The sequence below is a fragment of the Bactrocera dorsalis genome, chromosome 3 (genome assembly GCF_023373825.1).
Source record: "Bactrocera dorsalis isolate Fly_Bdor chromosome 3, ASM2337382v1, whole genome shotgun sequence".
NCBI lineage: Eukaryota > Metazoa > Arthropoda > Insecta > Diptera > Tephritidae > Bactrocera > Bactrocera dorsalis.
Window position 1 is genome coordinate 8,686,410 of NC_064305.1, and position 22,999 is coordinate 8,709,408.

Below are 22,999 nucleotides of genomic sequence, written 5' to 3' on the forward strand. Positions count from 1 at the left end.
TTCATTAAAAAATTATTTAAATTTCCTTTCAAAAACGAATACTAAAACAAAATGTTTGATTTAATTATTTTTGATTTTCAAAAAACAAACGAGAACTAAATCAAAAAATCGTTATTTAATAATTTTCGTTATGTATATGTATTTTTTGATTTTCATATCTATTTTTATGATTTGAAATTTTTTTTTTAATATTTTTTGATTTTCAAAAACTGTTTTAATTTAAAAAAGTTAAAATTAACTATCAAAAACGAGTACCAAGTCAAAATCGGTTATTTAATATTTTTTGATTTTCAAAAAAGACGAGCGCTAAATAAAAATTTTTTAAAATTATTTTGATATTTAAAAATGTTTTCATTAATTTTTTTTTTAATTGACTTTCAAAAACTATTACTAAATAAAAATGAGCCATTTAATAGTTTTTGATTTTCAAAAAAAAATTGGTTTTAAAAAAAGTTTTTAAAAATTTTTTTAAAATTTTGAAAATTTTTTTCAAATTTTGAAAAAATAGAAAAATTAATAATTAACGTGCAAAAATATATAGTTTTTTATATTTTTTAATACATTGCGATTATTTTCGGTATTGATAGTGTCCTTCAAAAGCTACAAAATTAAAAAAAAAAATCCGTTAAATTTAAAGTTTGAAAAATAATATTAAAGAAACAAAAACTCAAATCATATATCATATAAGGCGAGCTTAATTTTTTTTAATAAAATGAAATTTTTTTTATTTTTAAACTTGTACCTAAATACACATACATATACATATGTACATATATTCATATGTATGTATGTACATATGTACAACTGTAAACTACAACTGCTTTTAATGCGGTTTCAATGTCCAGCCGTTTATAGTTTTGAAGTTGTTCAATGTTCCTCTTTAATTCGTCGAGTGGACATCTGCGATAAGAGCACAATCTGTCGCTCAAAACATTTGTGTAACAAGCTGGTGTGTATGTATGTACTTATAACCATATCGACATGTTTTCCAACGTCAATTTGCGCGCTCATATTCCCGGCCGAGCATGTGCTAATGCTAATCTTTTGATTACTTTGCACTCTAGCTAAGCGGAGTTTATGGCACGTCATACGAGGTTGGCGTGCTAAGTGTGTGGTAATTGAAAAAAAAAGATTTTTCTACAAAATTTTGAGTTAGAGGACTTAGAGAAATTCTTATAAGAGGTCTGGATTGAAAGTTTTCATGCCCTTGTGAGCAAAACGCTTTATTTGGCCGATAACACAAAATTTGGCATGGATTATTCGCCGAAAGCAACGCTGCAGTCTTGTTAAGATCGGATCACTATAGAATATGGTAGCCATACAAACTGACCGATCAAAAAAGTTCTTGTATGAAAAACCAATATTTTTATTTATTCGAATGAAAGGCATTGCTCTTGTTTTTAATTCAAATAGTTTTAAATTTTTATTGCCGATCACCTTCATATGTTGGTACCCCCTCGTATTGTTACTATTATTATTGTACTGTCAGTTGGCTAATCGCTGAGGCGCCGTAGCTCCAAAAGAACTGTAACCGCAAGTCAGCAACATACGCGCGTACTTGAAGAGAGCGGCCAGACAATCCAGAAGCAGCAAAACTGAGTACAAATATACACCAACAACAAGCCGATAAGTGAATGTATTAAACAGCGATTACAATAATCTGTATGTACGTACATAACAATGTACTAAATAATCATTGATCGCTATCGCCAGTCGTTGGTGGGGTATAAAACCGAAACGTCTCTCTGCTGGCACATCAAACCGCGCAGACCATCGATCAACGCGACTTAAGCAAGGAAGCCAGTGCTAGCTGCCGACTCACAAGCCGATTCGATCTCAGCAAAAGCCGCCGACGCCAACAGCTTTTTATTTTACCTCAACCAGAGTGTTGGTGGGTCTTCTTCGCGGATGCGCGCGCGTTTGTGTATGTACGATTAGAGATCGCAAAATATTTATAGAAAAAGAAGTGTGATTAGGGATAAAAATGTCGGAACAAAAAGCAGAAAGTGCTCAAAAGCAACAAAACCAAAGTCAAAGTCAAATTGGCGCACACGAAAATGCCGGTAAAATGCAAAAAGGTAAGAAGACGCAAGGCATTTGAATAAAATAATGCAATATTCAAATAGAAACTGCGAATAACAATCAAAAAATAGCCATAAAGATAATAAAAAAATAAAAATAAACTGTAAACATAGGAAGATCGCGTTGTACCCGAAAATACTTCAGAGCATATATACATATGTACATACAAATACACAACCTATGTACTAAGTGCGCATTATCTAAGTGAAATGTACTCAAAATAATTAAGTTTTATTGCCGTTATTGACAATATTGGTTCATAAAAAATAAGCCATAAAGTGTGTGGATAATCTTTACGATCATAAAAAGTAATGCTTGGCTTCTTACAACGACATTTCATAATACTACAACAAATACAAGTAAATTCCGACACTTATTTTTGCGTGTGAATAAGTGCGGAAATACAGAAAGACGGCTATATACATACCATATGTTCAATCAAATGAGATGTGCATAAATTTATATGCGACAATGGGCGACCTCCTAAGAGTGTAGTGACATCAAAAATAAACTGGCGAAAAGCGAAAATCACAAAAAAAACTTACTCGAACTTGAGTTGGAACGGTCGATTTGTATGGCAGCTATACGATATAATGATCCCCGAACTAAACAATAGGCTGGCTGGCAGTTGACCTATATAAGAAAAGCAAGCAACGGATCTGACCAGTGCTTATGTGATTCTCGCCACGATGTGATGTGATTTGAAAGTCAGAAGGTGACTTCAATCGAAACATGCTGCCGCTGGGTCTATTTAAGAAAAACAGGCACCGAGACTCTCGCACATTGATGTGATGTGATTTCGAAGGTACAAGATGTCTTCAGGGCTGTCAGCTGGCTCAATAAAAGAAAAGCAGCCAGTGCTTAGGTGACTCTCGTCCCTCAATGTGATGTGATTTAATGAAGACAGTCTCTTCGAAGATTGCATTACTTCCTTACACAATACAGTGTTTGTCCGGAAGTAATAAGACTGAGTCGATTTAAAAAAAAATTTATTGAACCAATCGGTACAATTCTTTAAAAACTTTCAAAATAGGCTCCGTCTGCGTCGATGCAGCAATGGCAACGCGATTTCCAAGCATTGAAGGTGTCATAGAAGGCATTCTCCGGAATAGCTTTGAGAGCCGAGGTACATGCTGCTTGGATCCCCTCTGTCGTCTCAAAATCCTTGGCTTTCATCGTTCTCTTCAGGCAAGGAAACAAAAAAAGTCAGGTGAGTCACATCTGGGCTTTAGTGCGGCTGCGGAAGCGCTGGGATGCCGAACTTGGTAAAGTAGCGGTTCCCAAGAAAGGCGGTGTGAGCCTGGGCGTTGTCGTGATGCAACTTAAAATCGGCTGCGATGTCTTGTCGGCCCCGATTGACGCTTCGTTTGAGTCTCTTGACGACTTCCACCTAAAACTTAGCATTGACGGCTTGTCCAAGAGGAACAAAATCATAGTGGATGATGCCTTTGATGTCAAAAAAAGACAATGAGCATTATTTTCACTTTAGATTTGCTCACTCTTCACATTTTAGGCGAGGAGACACCCCTCCGGACCTAGGCCTGCTGCCACCAAACGTCTCTGTCGCAGATTTACCGAGTTTCACACAGAATTTAATAGCGTACATCTGCTCTAACGAACGTTGTATTTTCGGCTTGCACCACTCACAGAAACACGTCCGGCGAAAATATTTGTGCTGCTCGGAGACGACTGACCAGCCACCCGTTCGTTAACTGGGAACGCCTTCTACCGAATCCAGTCGGTGTGCGCACGCTCCGAAGTACAGTTTCGGTGGAATGAAACCAGTCCTATTACTTTCCGGACAATCCCCGTAACTCATGCCAAATTTCATGATGAAATCTCGTCCAATGAGAAAGTTTTTCATCCAAGTACTTGATTTGGATTGTTCGACTTGTATGACAGCTATATGCTATTGTGATCCGATCTAAGGGACTAGTTCCCGTAGATACAAGTACACGGCTGAGCTGAACATGGGCCTCTGCCTCTGGGTGTTACAAATTTCGTAGCAAATTTAATATACCCTAGGACTAAGGACTTCACAAACTCGCCTTCCCCACGCATTAGTTCGAAAAGCTTTAGACTAATTAAATTTAAGTTTTTGCATGCTTTATATTATAGCCCCCTGCTAAACGCTTGAATTATGAATCTTGGACTTTACTCTTAATAATTGGATATACTATATATCATAAGCAGTTCACCATGAATGCAAAAATTCTGTACCAAAAGTAGTAAACATTAACTCTTAAACTCTTTTGCAGTTACGACGCAAAATAATAACAACGCTTTGGAACTCGACTACCTCCGGGAACGTTTGCAACACTTGCAAGATAGTCTACTTAAAGATTTTAAAAAGTGTATAAACGAAGAAATCGAAAATATTGTGCAGGAGCTGCGTCAACACGAACTCCAACTAAACGAATTCCGCGGCTTCGCTAAATCACAACACACGAACACCTGGAGCAATCGCATTGCAGTGACGACAGACACCCAAACGGCCAATGGCAGTGTACCTACTGAAAAATCCAAAGGAATCAATCCCGAAAGTAGGGACAACAAATTAGCAGGCAAGCACAAAAAACAGCCCCGACCGCTGCCCGACAAAGTGTTCAAAATACGCGAATCGTATCTCACGGCGTTACTGGAGGTCGACCACATGCGCACCATTTATCACATATTCGTCGCAATATTGCTGATGCTACTCATACAAAGCATTTCGTATGATTATTTGGCCGAGGGAAGGTCAGTAATTTTGCGATTATTTTATAAATAAATTGAAAATTTGTATTTATTTTTGTACAGAGTGTACTTCGGTTTGGGCACCTTTAAATCGTCTTTGGAGAAAATTGAATATGTTTTTGGCATTTGGTTATTGGAACATGCCGTCGTATTTCTGCTTTATTACGCCTTCAAAATGTGGACTAACGTGCGGGTCAAATTGGCTAGGCAACGTGAGTATAGTAGCGATAAATATTTTTTATAGCTGAGTATGGCTAGAATGATTGGAAGCTAACTCTGATTTCGTAAATTTAGTTCCAAATATCAAAATTCTTTAATCGGTCGGTCTCGGTATAGTTCACTCATCCAATGTTCTTAGAAACGGATTTAACGAGCGTCGGTTTAGTCGCGGATCCAATTTGCAATCATTCTGCGGCATAAATCCGTCACTTTGTATATTGTCAGGTAAATCTTCGGCTATATATTGTTAGGTAAATTTATTGCCACAAGCCTAGATTGCCAACAGGGAATCTTACAAGGAAAGGAAAAACGAAATTTCATAAATAGATCAGTGGGCCGAAAGGAATTACAACCAGGCTTAAATCTCTAAGACTTTTTTCTTATAACCTAGCGTGTGGGCACCTCAGTCGTTTCTTCTTTTCGCAAGGTGGTGCTAATTGGAGATTCCAAGCGAAGCCAAATCCTTCTCCACCTGGTCTTTCTAACGTAGTGGAGGTCTTTCCTTTCCTCTGCTTCCCCCGGCGGGTACAGCGTCGAATCCCTTTAGAGCTGGAATGGGTTCATCCATTCGGACGACATGACCTAGCCAGCGTAGCCGCTGTCTCTTAATTCTTGAACTATGTCAATGTCGTCGTACATCTCATACAATTCATCGTTCCATCAAATGCGATATTGGCCCTGGCCAACGCGCAAAGGATCATAAATTTTACGCAGAACTTTTTTCTCGAAAACTCGTAAAGTCGATTCATTAGACGTTGTCATCGTACATGCTTCTGCACCATATAGCAGGACGGGAATAATGAGTGACTTATAGAGTTTTGTTTTTCTTCTTTTCACCTTCTCGCCCATTGCAAATATTAAAAAGAAAACTGAACGTGAATAAAGTTCGGTCCGACAAAAATTTAGCATCGGTTTATAAAGAAGACACTCTGAAGACCTAAATGTTTTCTATAATTATAAGTCAATGCCAAGATGACAATTAGGGTGGTATTGCCCAACAGAAACTCATTTCTTTCATAGATAAAAATTAATGAGAACTTTTTTTGTACTTTTCAGCGGCGCTCCAAAGTTTCTGGTCGCATTCCTGCCTAATAACATATATTAGCTCACAGTTATTGTTCGGTTATGTCGCCTCGGCACTGTGCCTTAAGTTGGATCTAACTTTTATAACCGCCTCCATTTTGCTGCTCGAGTCCACTAGACTGCTGATGAAAATGCATTCCTTCGTGCGCACAAATGCTGGACGCGTGCTCGCCGGCAAACTGAAAACAGATGCGATATCAGGTGATGTTGACGACATATATGATGTACAGCAGTCAGCACAAGCCATACGCCTGCCAAGCTTCAGTTCCTACTTATACTTTCTCTTCGCACCGACACTCATCTATCGCGATAGCTATCCGCGCACAACGCACATACGTTGGAAATTCGCCTTGGCGCGTTTCATGGAAGTCGTTGGAGTTGCATTCTTTTACAGTTATATATTTGAACGTTACATTAGGGTACAGTACGAAAATATTGGCCTTGAGGAATTGAGTCTACGCACTTTCGTTATTAAGTTACACAGCATGGTTATGCCCAACAATATCATCTTTTTATGCGGTTTCTACCTCATTCTACATTCTTGGTTGAATTTCACCTCGGAATTGTTACGCTTCGGCGATCGCATGTTCTATAAGGATTGGTGGACATCATCAACGTATGATGAATACTTCCGTAATTGGAATGTTGTGGTGCATGATTGGCTCTATGAGTATATCTATAAGGATTCTTATAATTACTTGTTTAAGGGCGCAAAGTTACCAGCAATGTTAATGGTATTCTATACGTCGGCGTTGGTGCACGAACACATAATAGGATTTGCGTTAAAACTATTCTTCCCAGTGATGTTTTGTTTCTTTGGTGGATTTTCTGTAGGTCTGATATTTCTCTTCCGGAACGCCTCCAAGAGAGTTGGTAACTTCGTGGTATGGTTTACACTGATCTTTGGCAATGGCTTATTATTTTCCTTATATAGTATAGAATATTATGCGCGCCAAAATTGTCCAAGAACCTATGAAAGTTGGACAGACTACTTTGTGCCCACAATGTGGACTTGCTACAACAAATAACAGTACAACAGGTCGAACAAATTTTTTGTATATTTATATTGTACATATAGAGCTTTAGAGGTTATAGTGAAGGATAGGACTAATTTTCTTTCTAATAATTAGATGTATCTTTGTAAATATGTAAGTGCGTAGATATTAAAATCTTGAAATGTCTTCAACAGTCTTTTTCTGAAACTTTGCTGTGTTGTTTTTACTAAGAAACTTTTTAGATTTCTCGTAACAATAGTTGTTATGTGTTTAAGAAATATAAGTAGTAATATAGAAATTATTGTGTAAAAAATATATGCCAATTTTAAGTAATCTAAATCTTAATAAAAATACAAACATATGTTTCCTAATAAAAAATAGATTCTGTTTTAAATGTAATTTAGTTGTATTTCTCGGCATAGAGGTTCGTAAAAGGATTACAAAAACGATAGATTGAGGAGATTTGAATACAACAGCAGTGACATCCCTTTCGTCTATCCGATTAAAAATACCGGTAACCAAAAAATGGATAGACACTACTTTTCCCAAATTTAGCGCAACAACTGGGACTTATATAACATATATAACACGGAAACCTTCCAATCCAAGTAACATTTAACTTGTATAAGACTTTAGGCCCAGCTCAATCTCTTCACTCTAATACCATGTTCAGACCGAAAATTTAAAAGATTAGATTACATTTAAGCATTTCATAACCCAACAGTGTTCTCACTGCCGTTAGAAAGATCAAAAAACAGCTGTTATTGTCATTCAAGAATTCACATCGCTTAATATTTATCAAAAGAAAAGATTGTCATATAGTATTTTGAAATAAAAGCCGTCTTTTTTTCAAATATTTTCCATATAATAGAAATAGTGGATGCATTTTTTCATTTGTTAAGTCGATTTTCAGGTGAAATTAGATTCATTGCTTTAAAAAAAATTTGTTTGTTTACATTTTTTTCCCTTTGTAGTGTCTAAATCAGCTGTGATAATGTAACAGATTTCCAATGCTGACAAGTAGATGGCACAGAGAGATTTAGCGTGGTTCAGTTTCAAACTATTTCAATGAAGTGATTTGGAAATGTCATTTTTGTATGGCGAAATTTTGATACATTTTTAATATTATGTTCAGACCGAAAATTTCAAAGATTAGATTATATTTAATCATTTCATAACCCAACAGTGTTCTCACTGCCGTTAGAAAGATCAAAAAACAGCTGTTATTGTCATTCATGAAGTCACATCGCTTGATATTTATCAAAAGAAAACATTGTCATATAGTATTTTGTAATAAAAGCCGTCTTTTTTCAAATATTTTCCATATAATAGAAATGGTGGATGCATTTTTTCATTTGTTAAGTCGATTTTCAGGTGAAATTAGATTCATTGCTTTAAAAAAATTTGTATGTTTACATTTTTTCCCCTTTGTAGTGTCTAAATCAGCTGTGATAATGTAACAAATTTCCAATGTTGACAAATAGATGGCACAAAATCAGAGTCGCACAGAGAGATTTAGCGTGGATCAGTTTCAAATCATTTCAATGAAGTGATTTGGAACTGTCATTTTTGTATGGCGAAATCTTAATTTTTAAGATTAGTGGGATAATCTATTCAACAGCCGAAATCGTGTGATTAAGTGTCGGTCTGAACATAGTATAAGATTAGTGGGATAATCCATTCAACGGCCGAAATCGTGTGATTAAGTGTCGGTCTGAACATGATATTAACGGCAAATGATTTAAAAGCGTCTCGTATAGATGTCATTTTTCGTTCATTCCCATCCTCCACGTACACTACTTATTCATAACAACCGATGTAATATTTGGCTTGCTATATTCTAATCTTTCTCATAACTACATTTTCCATACAATATAATTTATAAAACACCCTAAAAGAAACAAAATTCGAGACCCCAAAATAAACACACTGCAGAGAATACGTAATTTTTGTAGCGACTGTAGCGAAATGTCAAATAAGATTACGAGTAAACACAAGGTGTCACTTATTTCATACATTTCTTTTTTAAATCATAAAATCGTTCTAGGCGTTTATTACACTAGAACATTTTTAAAAACAAAAAAAAAGTACTTTTTCGAAAATAAAATAGGTACACACATATTTATTTAGTGTTTTCAAATTTATACGATACCACATTTATCGTTTATAAGTTTAGCTGGCAACTACAGCAATAAAAACCAAAATAAAACAAAAAGAACGTCGCACAGAAGATTTGTTTTGAGCAAGGTAAATTTAATTACAACTTTTCGCGTTGTATATCAAAATATAGAAAGAAATGATTTATACAACAGTTGGAAAAGACCAAAGCATTTCTATTGGTGTCTATCTTAAACAATTTGAATGAAGTGAAAGCAATTTGTGAATAAGTCTACCGAGTTTTTAAAAGGTCGAACAACGGAGCAACTTGTAATTTGTGTTTTCCGACAAAAAGTCAAAGAATACGAATGCTACAACAACAATAAGGTAAATGAAACTTAAAAGTGATAACCAACTGTTGGCGATAACAGTATGATTTTAAAATTATTTAATATTGGCACTTGATTAATAGTAAATAAATATCATACTTATTAAACAACAACACTGAAAACAGGAGAACATCTGAATAACATAGTACAAAGCGGCGCAAAACAAGTGAGATTTTCAAATAATGTTTGGTTCGCGCTGGTCACGTTACCAGTACGGTGTGGACGACTTGCGACGTACTAATGCCACAGCATTAATTCTGGAACGTCAATATGGAGATATGGATCGATATGTGCAACGGCGCTTACAAGTATCATCCGCTTACATTGATCGTCTCGAACAGGAGACAATATTACGTGGTCATCACGGTTGTGTAAATTGTCTTGAATGGAGCAGTAATGGACGCATATTAGCGTCTGGATCTGATGATTTTTGCGTCATGCTTTGGGATCCATTTCGTAAGCGTTGCCTACGTAGTATAACTACCAAACATTCCGGCAACATATTCTCTGTAAAGTTTTTACCGCGACATAATGATGCACTCATTGCCACTGCAGCGGCCGATAGATCCATTTACGTATTCGATGTGAATCGTCCAAATGATGCTATACTTAGCTGTACTTGTCATGTGGGGCGTGTCAAGCGGTTAGCCACAGCACCAGATTCACCTTTTGTATTTTGGTCAGCAGGTGAGGAGGGTTCAATTTTGCAGCTTGACACGCGGGAACAACATCGTTGCAACACTGAAGGAAATCGTGTGCGTTTGATAAATCTTGATACACATGTAAACACACATGCTGAAGCAAAATGTCTGGCAATTAATCCACGACGTACAGAACTTTTAGCAGTTGGTACGAATGATCCATATGCACGCTTATATGATAGGCGTATGCTTCATCTTGTTTCATCGCTGGTTGGTGGAGGCAGTAATCTACTTGTAAACGGTGCAGGTGAGGCTCTAAATATTTTTTAATAATACTAAATTTATAATATAAAAATATTCTCTGTTAGATGACGGCAGTGGCGTAATACCTAAAGATTGTGTCACATATTATTGTCCTGGACATATAAGTAAAGATAATTCTAAACTTATCGAGCACGACTCTCGTGCAATTACGTACCTTACTTTCAATGCGACCGGCACAGAGTTGCTGGTAAATATGGGTGGTGAGCATATATATCTATACGACTTGATGAATGCCGAACAACCAGTGTTTTTAAACTTACCGGAATACAAACCGCCACCAAGAACTTCAGAGTCCGATATAGAAATGGCAGTTATGCAAGCAAGTTATAATTCCTCTTCTCCTAATGGAAGTGCTGCCGTAAATCAAGCTATTGATGAAAATAACGTCTCAACACAAAGTGCAATTAGTCCCGTCGATGCCCCACAAACTACTAATCGACGAAAATTGCCCGAATACATTGAACGCTATAAGAAAATGGGAAACGATTTTCTTGAAAACGAAAAATACTTACGAGCAGTTGAAAAATATTCGGAAGCCATTGAAATGGCGCCCAACTGCCCTGTGTTATATCTGAATCGAGCCACTGCTTATATGCGACGACTTTGGTTCGGTGATGTATATGCAGCATTGCGGGATTGCCACCAGGCATTGCGACTTGATCCTGCCTACATTAAGGCACACTTTCGTTTAGCACGCGCGCTGCTCGTGCTTGGCAGACCGCAGGAGGCAGACGAGTGCCTTAAAGAGCTAATTGCTCGCTTTCCCAGCTATGCGAATAATCATGGTATCATGATGCTACGTAAGGACATCAAAGAAAATCGCCAAATGTCACAATCACAACAACAGCAACAACAACAACAACAGCAGCAACATGGCAGTGAACAACAACCCTATAACTGTTTAGAACTGTCCGATGCTGAATATCAATGGCGCAGCAAAGCAAAAGACTACAGTAAACGTTACGTGGGTCATTGCAATACAACAACAGACATCAAAGAAGCCAACTATTTCGGCAGCGATGGTGATTTTATTGTTGCTGGTTCAGATAATGAGAGTTTCTTCATTTGGGAGCGCAACACAGGCAAAATACGTGCAATCTACAAGGCAGACGTTTCGATTGTCAATTGTGTGCAACCGCATCCGGAAATTTGTTTGTTAGCGACGAGCGGCATTGATCACGACATAAAAATATGGTCACCAATAGCACCGTCTGCTGATGAAAGACCGAATTTGGTTGAATATGTCGACAAGACGGTGGAGGATAACCAACAAAAGATGAAAATGGATCCGTTTAATATGAACTCAGGCATGAATGCTTTCTGCCTTAATGGATAATGCGTGGTAATTATGATAAACATATAGTGCTTGCTAATTTTAATGGGACCGCTCAACTAAATTGTCTATCTAACAGGCGAAACAAAATAAATTTAGGAAATAATCAGAAAAAAGGAATGAATAAAATTGCTAGCGGTAAATGTGGACTAGATTTTGTTTTGTGGACGACAATTTAGAAGTATCTACATTAAAGAAGAATTTTCGAAAAAAATTCTTCATTTTCTTTTCTTGTTGTTTATGTATACCTATTTTAATAATTATAAAGCTTTAAATTGCACTGTTTTTTTGCCATGTTATTTGGATTTATTTTATATTATATATATATTTTTTATTTTTAAATCGGCAGCTATGCAATAAATATGCCACTATTTTTTGAAGACTATGTCCACTTTGTCGTCCACAAATGTCATAGAGTTAATAATATTAAATATACAATAATTTAGAAATATATACATAATTATATTTAGAAAGCGATGGTACTTCTTCGTCGAATCGATAACGCTTGGACATTTCATGTAAAGAAACTGAAATAAGGTTATGTTATTATATCTAAGTTTAAATTAACGTAAAAAGAATTTAAATACATTGTTACTTTTTTAAAATAAAACTATTCGAAATATAGAACACGAAAATATTGATAATTATAAAAACCAAAGCCGTTCTCGATTCGACGTAGACATACATTTTAAGAAGGGCCATCTAAATTTAAGCACGTAGCAGTAGAGTAAGCGTTACGCTGAATTTCACTAATCAAATTAGGAAGAACATAAGAATCAAAATAATGTCGAATGTATGGAAGAGTTGGAGGTAATTACTTTAGGTACGCTGACGCACCAATCAAATCAAAATTTTAATAGAGCGCATAAAAGTGGGTACAAACTGATATCAAAAACAATATACACATAGAAATACTTGTAATTAACAGAAGTAAATGCCTCAAAAAAGCGCGACTAGACAAAAACACTACAGGAAGCTTCGAATACAATATGATATATGGCAGTAAACTAGAATCATCTTGTATATGTAATGACTGTTTGATGAGTTAAATAACATTATATTTTTGTTTCAGTTTGCACAGAAATTTTTAAGTGAATATAATTCATCTGTTTATGTCTACCTAAACAGCTGCAACAGTTATGTATTGTTCAGACTGCAAATGTGAGAGAAACGTAAAAATGATACAAAAATCACACTGTATAATCCTTATTAAAACGAGTTATTAATGTGAATACTTATTTACTGGTTTTCATTAAAAAGTTATTTTCGATGTAAAATTTTATGTGTATTTCACTAGCTTTCGTTATAAGCGTAAGTATAATACATAATCTTACAAAACCGTGCGCAACTCAAATACTTGAAATTCCTACCACATAGTAAATGCAGTAAGAAAGGATGCACTATTGCACGTTGCAATGCATCTGGCAACTCGGCAGCATTGTCCAAAATTATGACAGAATAATTTCCATTCAACACATGATAACGGCACATATTTAAATAATAAAAACAAGCATTTCTGGCATTTTAATTTATTTGTGTCATTTAAAAACTATATTTCACATGTATGTATGTATATACTTTTTATATTTTTCATACTATTATAATTATATTCAAGTATTATTTAAATTTAAAATTTTGTTTTTCTATCGCGCGTTGGTTGTTTCCTTTTATATATATATTATTTTATTATAAACTAAAAGTTAATAGCGTTTATTATGTTTGCGATTTGCATCTGTGTTTCATTAACAGCAATAAATTGTATAAGTTCGTTATATTCATCATAATTAGCATGTTCAATATGTAAGTATGCGTTTGTATGTGTGTTAAGAAAACTGTGACAGAAAGTCTGAATTTTTAGGTTATGAAAACTTGTGTCTTTTAAAGAAAGGAGACGATGTGTCTTAGGCTGAAACCAGATTAAATGCAAACATAAATCGCTGAACACAAAAATTATCAATTAATATTTAAATTAAATGAGCTATTATGTTACAAAAGCTTTGGGGCCATTTACTTATATTGTGTGTGTTTTGTTTAATGTTGTCTGAGAATAAATTATTTTGGAAGCAATTCATGTTGTATAGCGAGTCTTACAGCACTTTCTATAAGGTGGTGAATTTGAGATTGTAAATAGATGAAAGCAAAAATATTTATATTGAACTATAATAAATTTCCAGCGGCATTTTTGGAGATATTTAAAAAATAGAAAAGGTTATTAAACATTTTTTGCAACAAAAATATTGTTAATACGTACAATAGCATTTGTTGTTTTAATTTAACAGTTAGTAGTATATCGGCTTATCGAAAGTGTTATAGGCTAAGCTAGTCAAGTTATAAAAAGAATTGTACAACAGAACTGACAGAATTTAATGCTGACGTATTGTTAAACTGTCAATATTCCTATGTATACATAATGTTCGCTACTTTGCTGATTTTTAAATCAAAGTAAAGGTGTGAAATAGCCAAAAACAAAAAAATATTTAAAACAGTGTACTTTATAATTTGCTGCCATGAACGCTGTAGCACTCGCTTTATGTCTGTATGTATATATATATATATATATGTAGTATAAATGTACGAATAATTGCAACTCTAAATGGATAGCTTAGTATATCTTAGTGCTAAACAGGAGGTACAATCCCATTCTTAGTGTTTTCAACCCTTACATTCGCCTTTTTACAAATTATCCAATTTATTTAGCATTCTACAGTATCGTTTATAATTTTTATTTTTATTTTAATTATTTTATACACTACAAAATTCTTTATACTCGCCAACTTGTGGCATTTAAGTGTTTTTTTTTTAATTTTCTTATTTGTTTTTTTTTTTTTACTTTAGTTTATTGTGTGAAAATAAAAATAATTGTTAAGTTATATAAATAAGCCAGCATTAGGTGAGACAGTATTGAGTTGAGTAAAGTATACATATATGTAAATGTATAACAAAAAGCAAAAAATTTAAGCAATAAATTTATTTTATTAGGCAACATTATACAATTATGCGGAATTTTTGTAGAGCCAAGTTTAAAATATAAACTGCATGATAAACGCGTTAAAGAGCATACACAAGTAAGTGTTTGGTCTTTGCTGTTTCAATTAAATAATTTGTTCAACTATTTAGCATGTCGGTGTAGGGGTTATTTTTGCATTTTTTAGTACTTTACTAAATTTATCAATTAATTACAAGTAATTTTACGCATTTAAAATAAAATTTAAACTGCTTTTATTTAGGTTCATTTAAAATTATAATCATTCCTTATTTTTAGTTGTAGGCGTATTTTGTTTTTATATGTTTGTTGTATTATTATATATAGTCGTCTGTTTTTTTTTTTATTTTTATTTATTTACCACCATCAACCTTCCCGTTTTATGGAACTGGGAGTTTCTGCCAGACCTTTCACTTTGAGGCGATCAGCAGTTTTCAAGAAGGCCGGCAATTGTTCTTGCGAGACATTTACTTCGCCGGCGTACATAAACTCTAATATAGCTTGCAGATGTATATACGAGACATCTTTTAAAATAATGATGGGGTGCTTTGAAGGATTCTCCTGTCATATAAAAAATTATTAGAAGTATTAGAAATATTTTTTTCATTTCATTATATAAATTGCACTATTTTACCTCCAAAAGTGCTTTGAAATACGGGCTACATGCAGATAGAACCATTTTGTGCGCTTTGCAAGTTTGTCCTTCGCAGGCAAGTGTTACCTGAAATGATATTCATAAATTGTAGTAAGGACAAAAACAATTGGCATTTGAAAATATGAAAAACCGTTAAAAGAAAAAATTCTAAAACATACTTGTGCACAACTGCAATACGCTGGTTGCTAAATGTGTACACATCATAAAAATATTTCGTTGTCTGTACTACATTTTTATGCACCCAAAGTAACCATTAGCGTATCAATGGTGTGCATGTATGTATGTATGTAACTGCAGACGTTAATTTACACCTATTTACTTATATTTCAACAAAGCAGTCTTCTAGTTTTGAAAACCTTTAAAACAACAACAACAAATATACCCATAGCTCATTAAATACTAAATGCAACCTAACAACCAGCAGCAATAAACGCTGGTGGCGAAACTTCCAAGAAAGCAATGGATAATAAAGAAACGAAAAGAGAAACTCATGGCTCAATGACACAACAAAATAGCAAAAGATGTTTCGTTAAATCGAAAAAAAAACAAACTACAGCCAAGGTAAGATTCTTGCAGTTTAATATTTTGCCGAAAGACATATCATACTAACAAAGTTTGAATGAAAATAACACCAAAAGATGTGAAAGAGAGGGTAATAGCAAATTAGATGTATTACATATAACTAAAATAATTTAAATTCGTTTCTAAAATGTCTGTTTTGTTGTTGTTGTTAATTGTTTAAATATAATATAGGAAGAGGACTTAAATATATGGTCATTTAATTGAGAACCAAAAGAAAATATTATAAATTTTAACTTGCTGAGACGAATGACCTCAGCTTTTCTAGAATTTCCTTATTTCAATTTATGTCTAATACCCTAATCCTGAACGGGTTCTTCAACCTAAATAAATTTACAGTTGTTTTCGGCTTAAATATATTGTAATTATAAATTTTCACTTGCTAAGACGAATTCTAGCTAGTTATTTTAGAATAGTGACGGTTTCAATAATTTCTAATCTCCTAATCCTGACAATTCAAGAAACAGTCGTCGTGCTAGCATCAGCGAGTTACTATAGAAACCGGCTCAAGACATTTGAGATCTCGCAAAGGAAATGCTTGAAAACGTAGAGGAAGACCCTACATTCTCGTTCCCACGACAGTAGGATCTATGTAATTCAAACGGACGCGGATTATCCGGTCAACTGGGCATCATTCCAATCATCATGCCGCAACAACAACATTAATACAAGAAGGAGCTGAAACCGAAAACACCATAAATTTACAAAAGACGCTGAAGACCATCCCATCCAAGGCTTATACCCAGTGTATCGAATCCAAAATAAACTAACCTCACTTTTTTCAGGCGTAAAAGTCACAAAAGAAATTTGTTTACCTTCCTATGTTATTTTGCTATAATTATTGATTTTAAAACTTTAAATTAAGCAACAACACTGGAAAAAAATAAATAAAGTATTGTAATAATTTAATTGTGCAGTATAAATTAGAAAAAAATCTTATTTTGTATTTTTTTTATTAAAGAAATGCTTTAAAGAATTAGTAAATACATAATTCACTAAAAATTACATTTTTAAAGCAATTTATAATTATTTAGAGTGCCGTTATCAAGCGCATACAGCCATATATTACTTTTTTTTTAACAAAATGTTTACAATTTACTATTAAAATTACATTTTCAAAAGCAATCTATAATAATTTAAAGTACCGTTCTCAAACGCATACAGCAATATCCTCCTTTTTTCAATTTGAAAATTTTTATAAACAAAATGTAAAATACTTACGTCTGTAAAACTTTTCTCGTCCCTCAGGTGCCGGAACGAGGTCACCATATTCGTTTGGAAATCGTTCCATTTTAGGAAAAACTGTTGATCAGACGACATCATTAAAGCGGCTTTTTTTTAATTTACGAACGCAGTCAGGAAATTTGAAATAATTATTTAGTACAGCGCAGCGCCCTTTGACGTTGGACCAATCCGTTATAATATGTAAATTTAAATTGATGAACTTTCCAAAAAGTGTGTATGAAAAGCGTTTTTCTATTTATTGAAATTCTAATTATTTTATTGCCAAAGCTGCAAACGCTTTGCGAAATATAGTCCAATATGGGTCAAGAGACGACAACAAGAAATATTCCAAATCACACAGTGCTTTTTACTCCAATACAAACAACTTCACACACTCTTGGGCGCTCCACAAAACCTATGCAAACTATACTGTATCGGAAGTTTTGTTGGTATTGCTGTTGCTAGTCTCTTGCTGTTACTGTCGCTGATGCTGCTGCTCCACAGTTTCCAATTTAATTCGCGTTACACGTATGTAGTTGTTGATGGATCACTATAGCGCTGTACGGCAAATAGTGCTGTTGATCTTTTCAGCGTTTAGCAAAAATATTATTTTTTTCTTATTTGTCTTTCACTTTTGAGTTGAGCGCACAAAGAGAATTCGCAATAGTCGCAGCAAATACAAAAATAATAATAAAATACGACAACAAATTGCTCTCACGTTGTTGGCTTTTCTTCTGGGCTATTGCATTTACTGCGTTCAAGGCACAGTTGCGATCAGATCTGCAAGCCGTGTATTGCGCGATCAGTAATTCAACTCACGAGAGCGTTTCCGCTACTTCTATTTTATTATTGTTGCTGGATTTGGATAGGTTGGGAATTTCTGTAAATAATAAAAAATGTAAATACATATATTTACACATTGTACATATGTATGTGTATGTAAGTATTATAAGTAAGTAAATTTCCCTTGCTAAATGAAATCTAATTATACAAGGGTTAATTAATTGTAGAGAGAACGTGTTGTAAAATTGTTGATGATCAACAAATGAAAAATGGAAATATTACAAGAATATTAAAAAAAAAATTGTATGCACAAATTACAAAAAAAATAAATTTGTGTGTATAGAATGCTTATAGAAGATTCTCCAGAAGACGCTAACTGACATCAAGAATAAAATGTCAAAACAATACTCGTACCCACATACGAAAATTAGTAAAATGCAAAAATTTTTCGCTCAAGGAAATCTACTTTTAGTTCAGGAAAAAGCTGCATTCCGCACAGCATTCAAAGTACTCGTTTGTAGTTGAAAATTTTGTGTTTGTATGGGTATTCTCTTTGGACACAAAATCTTTTGTGCAATAGTAAATATGTATAAAAAAAAATAATAAATAAAAAACACATACTGCAAGTGGAGAACAACAATTAAATAGGTCGCCAATCAATTAGATGCTTTAAGAAATTGAAAACATCATAGGGTAATCAGTATGTTGTGTATGTAAATGTTCCGTTTAATAATTTTCGCGATCTTACTTGATTAGACTAGTTGCAGCTCAGAAATGCAGTTTTCTGTTTACTGATGTCTGAAAAAATATGTTTACTTTCAAACTGTGTTTTCATCAGGATTTTCAATTCATTAAGAGCTCGAAAGTATTTAAGCATATAAATAATAAATATTCTCAAAGAAAGCTGTAAATTATGTATTTTACTGTAAATTTATAAAGGTTGAATTTTTAAAAATTTAAGCAAATTCGCTTTAAGTATGTAATTTTAATTATAAAATTGTTAATATTAAGAGAAAAAAATATATATTTTCCATAAAAAATATAAAAAAGTATGCAAAATTTATTCTTTCTTAACGAAAAAATGTCAAATGTCCACAATAAACGCTGACATAGTACACATATGTTTGTATATATGTATGAAGTTATTGAAAATGCAATTGCGCTAACATCATGCAAACAAAACCAATGTAAAATGTTGCTTCATACCACAATTGCTCGACTGGAAGCTCCCACAAAACTTTAAGCCAAGCACACGCGCATATGTATTTTTGACGGCGCTCTTTAAACACATTCATTTGTATGACATATGCACATACATACATATTTATAAAATATATGAAAGCATTAAAAGTAAAAGGAGAAAAATAGCTAAGTAAAATGAGCCAACCGTGTGAAGTTGGCAGAGTGGAGAGCAAGCGTACAACGTTACCAATCCAAGCGAAAAAAATACCTTTCACTTTTCAAGGCAATTTCTGCGCTGTTAGCTTGCTAGCTAGCTGTCCCACTGCACGACGCTGCACTGCATCATCTACGTACAGAGAGTCAACCGACACATAACTGGTGATTCAGCGTTGGTAGCGACCAAAACATTGCCTCATACTATAAACTACATACATACATAGCTACAATGTAGGTTTACATTTACACATATGCTATACCCGACAGCAAATTTAGCAAACACCATATTATTGTGCTACTAGCCCAATTGACAATTGGTAACTGTATAAATGCTATATATTACAAATTTCTGAAGTTTTGTTTTCATTTTCATGTTGGAATTGCTTTGTGTTATTTACAATTTATTAATTTGAAATATTTTCCTAGCCTGAAGTCCTTTACGAACCCATTAATTTTGACTTATGTAGGTCCAACACATAGGGACCAATGGAAAACAATACCGCATTTTACCATATGGTTGTATTTAAGGGTTTGCCATAAAAATTCAGCATATAAAGCTTTATCTCACTTAACACCCTCCCAAAACGATACTTTTTTTACTCAGTCGCTCTGATCTCTGTCGGTACGCCTGCGCAGAGTTTCTGCTTAAAACGCATACCTGTATGTAATGTGCAAATGTGTAGCATTGGAAAAAAACTAAGAGAAAGAGAGTGTAAATGTTAAAAAACGAGCTAAGTTTAGCTTTGTCATACTTTTCCCTGAGCGATTTATTTCACATTTCATTGTGCAACCATAGCAGTAGTTTTTTTCTTCCATTATCGCTTGTGTTGTCTGTCTGCTCAGTAGAAAATCGTCCAATGAGTTGTGTAAAAGCGCTAAGCCAGCATAAATAATGAGTTGCTGTGCAGTGTCTGAGACAAAAATTAGCTTTGTGACTTTTTTCAATGCTATAATTTCGTAAAATCGAAAATATGAATATAATAATATGTATAGTATACGTTAGAACTGCTTGTAAGTTTTTAAATTTATTGGGATGCTTGATCTAAACCAATTCTTTGGAGGTTGTATTGAAAAATAAAGGTCTCCGATGTAAATGTATAAAGTAAATATCACAGACCGTCCGCTTAGTCAATTAAACCACTGTAGCTACAGGTATGACAAACATACATATATGTATGTGGCTATAAAAGAGTGACTTTTATAGAGTAGTTAACAAAATCGTTATTTCTCTTGCTATTCTACATATTTTGCTCCCAACACAGAAAACTCATGCAAACTCGCAACTATTGAGCCCGCAAAACTTTCGTCGCAACGTGAATAGGTAGCGTTATGTTAGTAATGTATTCACCGGCAGTTACTTGATTCGAGAGTAGTTTTTCGTCAGCCACAGTTCTTTCGCAACTTTGACAACAACACCACACTAATGTTTTTTACTGCCAACACTTAACTTTGTTGTTGCTGGTAAAAAGTTGCGACATTCAACTAAGCAACTAAAAGCGAAGAATCCAAGCCTAGGCTAGACATTTACGACCACAAACATACATGTTTGTATGTAATTTGGTTATTACAAAAAGTTTCATAGAAGCCAAAGAGTAGCAGGTTCCAACGAATTCCCTTGGATTTTTTTAGATTCCTCCAGCTATGTAGGCTGGCATCTACTCTTAACTAGCATGTATATAAAAATAAAACTACCTCATACAAGCTGTTTTTGCTGATCATTATTGTATAGTAAGTTACGTTTTGGCAAGGCCTGTCGTTTGGCGCGAAAGATAAATTAAACCGTAAACGATCAACATATTTGATATTGTGGCCGTTTTGCCAAAATAGCAGTGATTGCTTAGTTGACATTATAAAAGTTTTCTTCTCGGCAAGGAAGATTTATCATTATTGGATACAATAAATAAATACCACTTAAGGTCTGGCATACACATTTGTTAAATATGTACAAGTGCTTGCATTAAAAGCTTATAAAAAAGATATAAAAAAAAATCTTTTTGTTATGAAAATGACAAATTCTACTCTTAACGAATAAAAACCGAATTCCCTCTTATAATTTTCTCCGTTGATAAAGTAAATACGAAGTAGCAATACAAAGTAAAAATGAAAAAAAAGATATTGTGTAATAAATGCACTTCTTGCTTGCCGACATCTTTACAAGCATACCATTGCCTCTTGAGTTTACTATTGCACTTGCACAACCAATACCAGCCATCAAATTTACCAACCAAACAACGGCTTCAACATGGTCATCAGACGGCGGCTAGCAATACCAACAAGAGTACACACAACGATAAATAGTCACGGCAGCACGGTAGTTTAGTAGCAACAACTGAACAATAAAAGCCCAACTTACATTTCTAGAAAAACCACTTTTTCATAGAAATTGTTTTTTAGGTCGCCTTGGACTCATTTTTCGTTTTTTTCAACTACGCCACGCTCACTTCACTTCTTTGCTTATTGCTTCTTCGCAATTGTCTGGCTACTCTTTCTCTCTCAATTTCTTGGCTCTTTGCTTTTACTTCAACAAATCCACTGTCGATCAACGACGACTTTACTCCATTTACACAAGTACACGCATTCAAGTCAAAAACACACAAACATATTCACATATATTAACGCGTGCACTGTTTCATTTTCTTGCTTACAAAAAACTTCTTTCGCAATTTCCTTATATTTCAACAGTGTGCACATTGCTATCACCCACTAGTTTTTGATGCACTACATACATATACATGAAGCATATGAATTACCTGTGCATTCTATTAACGCTTTAACTTACGAATTATTTTAACTTCACAAAGCACACAGGATCTATTCACAATATTTTGCTTTCCTTTGTTACTCACTAAATTTCATGTATGCATACATGGTCATTTCGTCATTCAATCTTGCTTTCACCGCACCGCTGTTTCCTAAGCTTACCTCTTTTTCAATACTTTTTTTTATTAAGCACACGCTGGTCTGCTCCTTTCTCTAGTACTAGCTGGCTTGCTTTTTCTTTCGTCTTTCACGGCATTCAACACAGAAATGCACACCGCACAATTTCTTCTTCTTCCGTTACTTTTCTCCAAGATTTCGCTTCGGCTATCTATTTCTTTCTTTTCCTCTTTCACTTTCCACTTCTACTTTTTCGCTTCCTTTTAAAAGAAAATTAATCTTCTAATTTCCAATTTACTACTTTTTATTAATTTATATTTTACACGTTCGATATTCCACAGTGAGCACGCAATGGTAATTGGAAAGATTCCGCTTGTTTTGCACTATTCGATGCCACCGATGGAAAACAATACTCTACTCAGTCACCGCCTTTCAGTTTCAGCGAGAAAAACAAAATGAAAGTCGTTCTTCTTTCCTTTCGATTATTTACTTTATAGCGAGTTTACATTGAGAACAGTTCGACAGAGTTGCTAATCGGTTCATTGTAAAATTTTGGTTACTAGTACAATAATGTCTGTGTATGTTAACGTGTTAAAGTAAA

The 22,999-nt window shown here is 34.2% G+C and overlaps 3 protein-coding genes across 8 annotated transcripts; 2 read left to right on the forward strand and 1 right to left on the reverse strand.

Annotated features, from left to right (window-relative positions):
* Nucleotides 1–1,481: 1,481 nt before the first annotated feature.
* LOC105223844 (sterol O-acyltransferase 1) lies at nt 1,482–7,970 on the forward strand. The gene is made up of 4 exons (XM_011201715.4): nt 1,482–2,078; nt 4,341–4,821; nt 4,882–5,030; nt 6,094–7,970. Exons 1-4 carry the CDS (start codon nt 1,985–1,987, stop codon nt 7,146–7,148), a joined length of 1,779 nt encoding a protein of 592 aa, XP_011200017.2. The 5' UTR covers nt 1,482–1,984; the 3' UTR covers nt 7,149–7,970.
* Nucleotides 7,971–9,293: 1,323 nt separating this feature from the next.
* On the forward strand, nt 9,294–13,176 carry LOC105223843 (WD and tetratricopeptide repeats protein 1). 3 transcript variants are annotated; one of them, XM_049453901.1, is made up of 4 exons: nt 9,294–9,599; nt 9,727–10,549; nt 10,611–11,908; nt 11,979–13,176. In XM_049453901.1, the coding sequence occupies exons 2-3, from the start codon at nt 9,784–9,786 to the stop codon at nt 11,900–11,902; spliced, it is 2,058 nt and encodes a 685-aa protein (XP_049309858.1). In that variant the 5' UTR covers nt 9,294–9,599; nt 9,727–9,783; the 3' UTR covers nt 11,903–11,908; nt 11,979–13,176. The 3 variants fall into 3 exon arrangements, with proteins under 3 accessions (XP_049309858.1, XP_011200013.2, XP_011200014.2); XM_011201711.4 differs by having other exon boundaries at nt 9,685–10,549; nt 10,611–13,176; XM_011201712.4 differs by having other exon boundaries at nt 10,611–13,176.
* Nucleotides 13,177–15,085: 1,909 nt separating this feature from the next.
* LOC105223842 (longitudinals lacking protein-like) lies at nt 15,086–22,868 on the reverse strand. Of its 4 annotated transcripts, XM_011201705.4 has the most exons (5): nt 22,722–22,868; nt 22,444–22,658; nt 17,338–18,220; nt 15,517–15,603; nt 15,086–15,443 (listed from the first exon to the last, which is right to left on the reverse strand). In XM_011201705.4, exons 3-5 carry the CDS (start codon nt 17,437–17,439, stop codon nt 15,249–15,251), a joined length of 384 nt encoding a protein of 127 aa, XP_011200007.1. In that variant the 5' UTR covers nt 17,440–18,220; nt 22,444–22,658; nt 22,722–22,868; the 3' UTR covers nt 15,086–15,248. The 4 variants fall into 4 exon arrangements, with proteins under 4 accessions (XP_011200007.1, XP_011200008.1, XP_011200009.1 ...); XM_011201706.4 differs by lacking the exon at nt 22,722–22,868 and having other exon boundaries at nt 22,301–22,455; XM_011201707.4 differs by lacking the exons at nt 22,444–22,658; nt 22,722–22,868 and adding an exon at nt 21,875–22,411.
* Nucleotides 22,869–22,999: the final 131 nt, after the last annotated feature.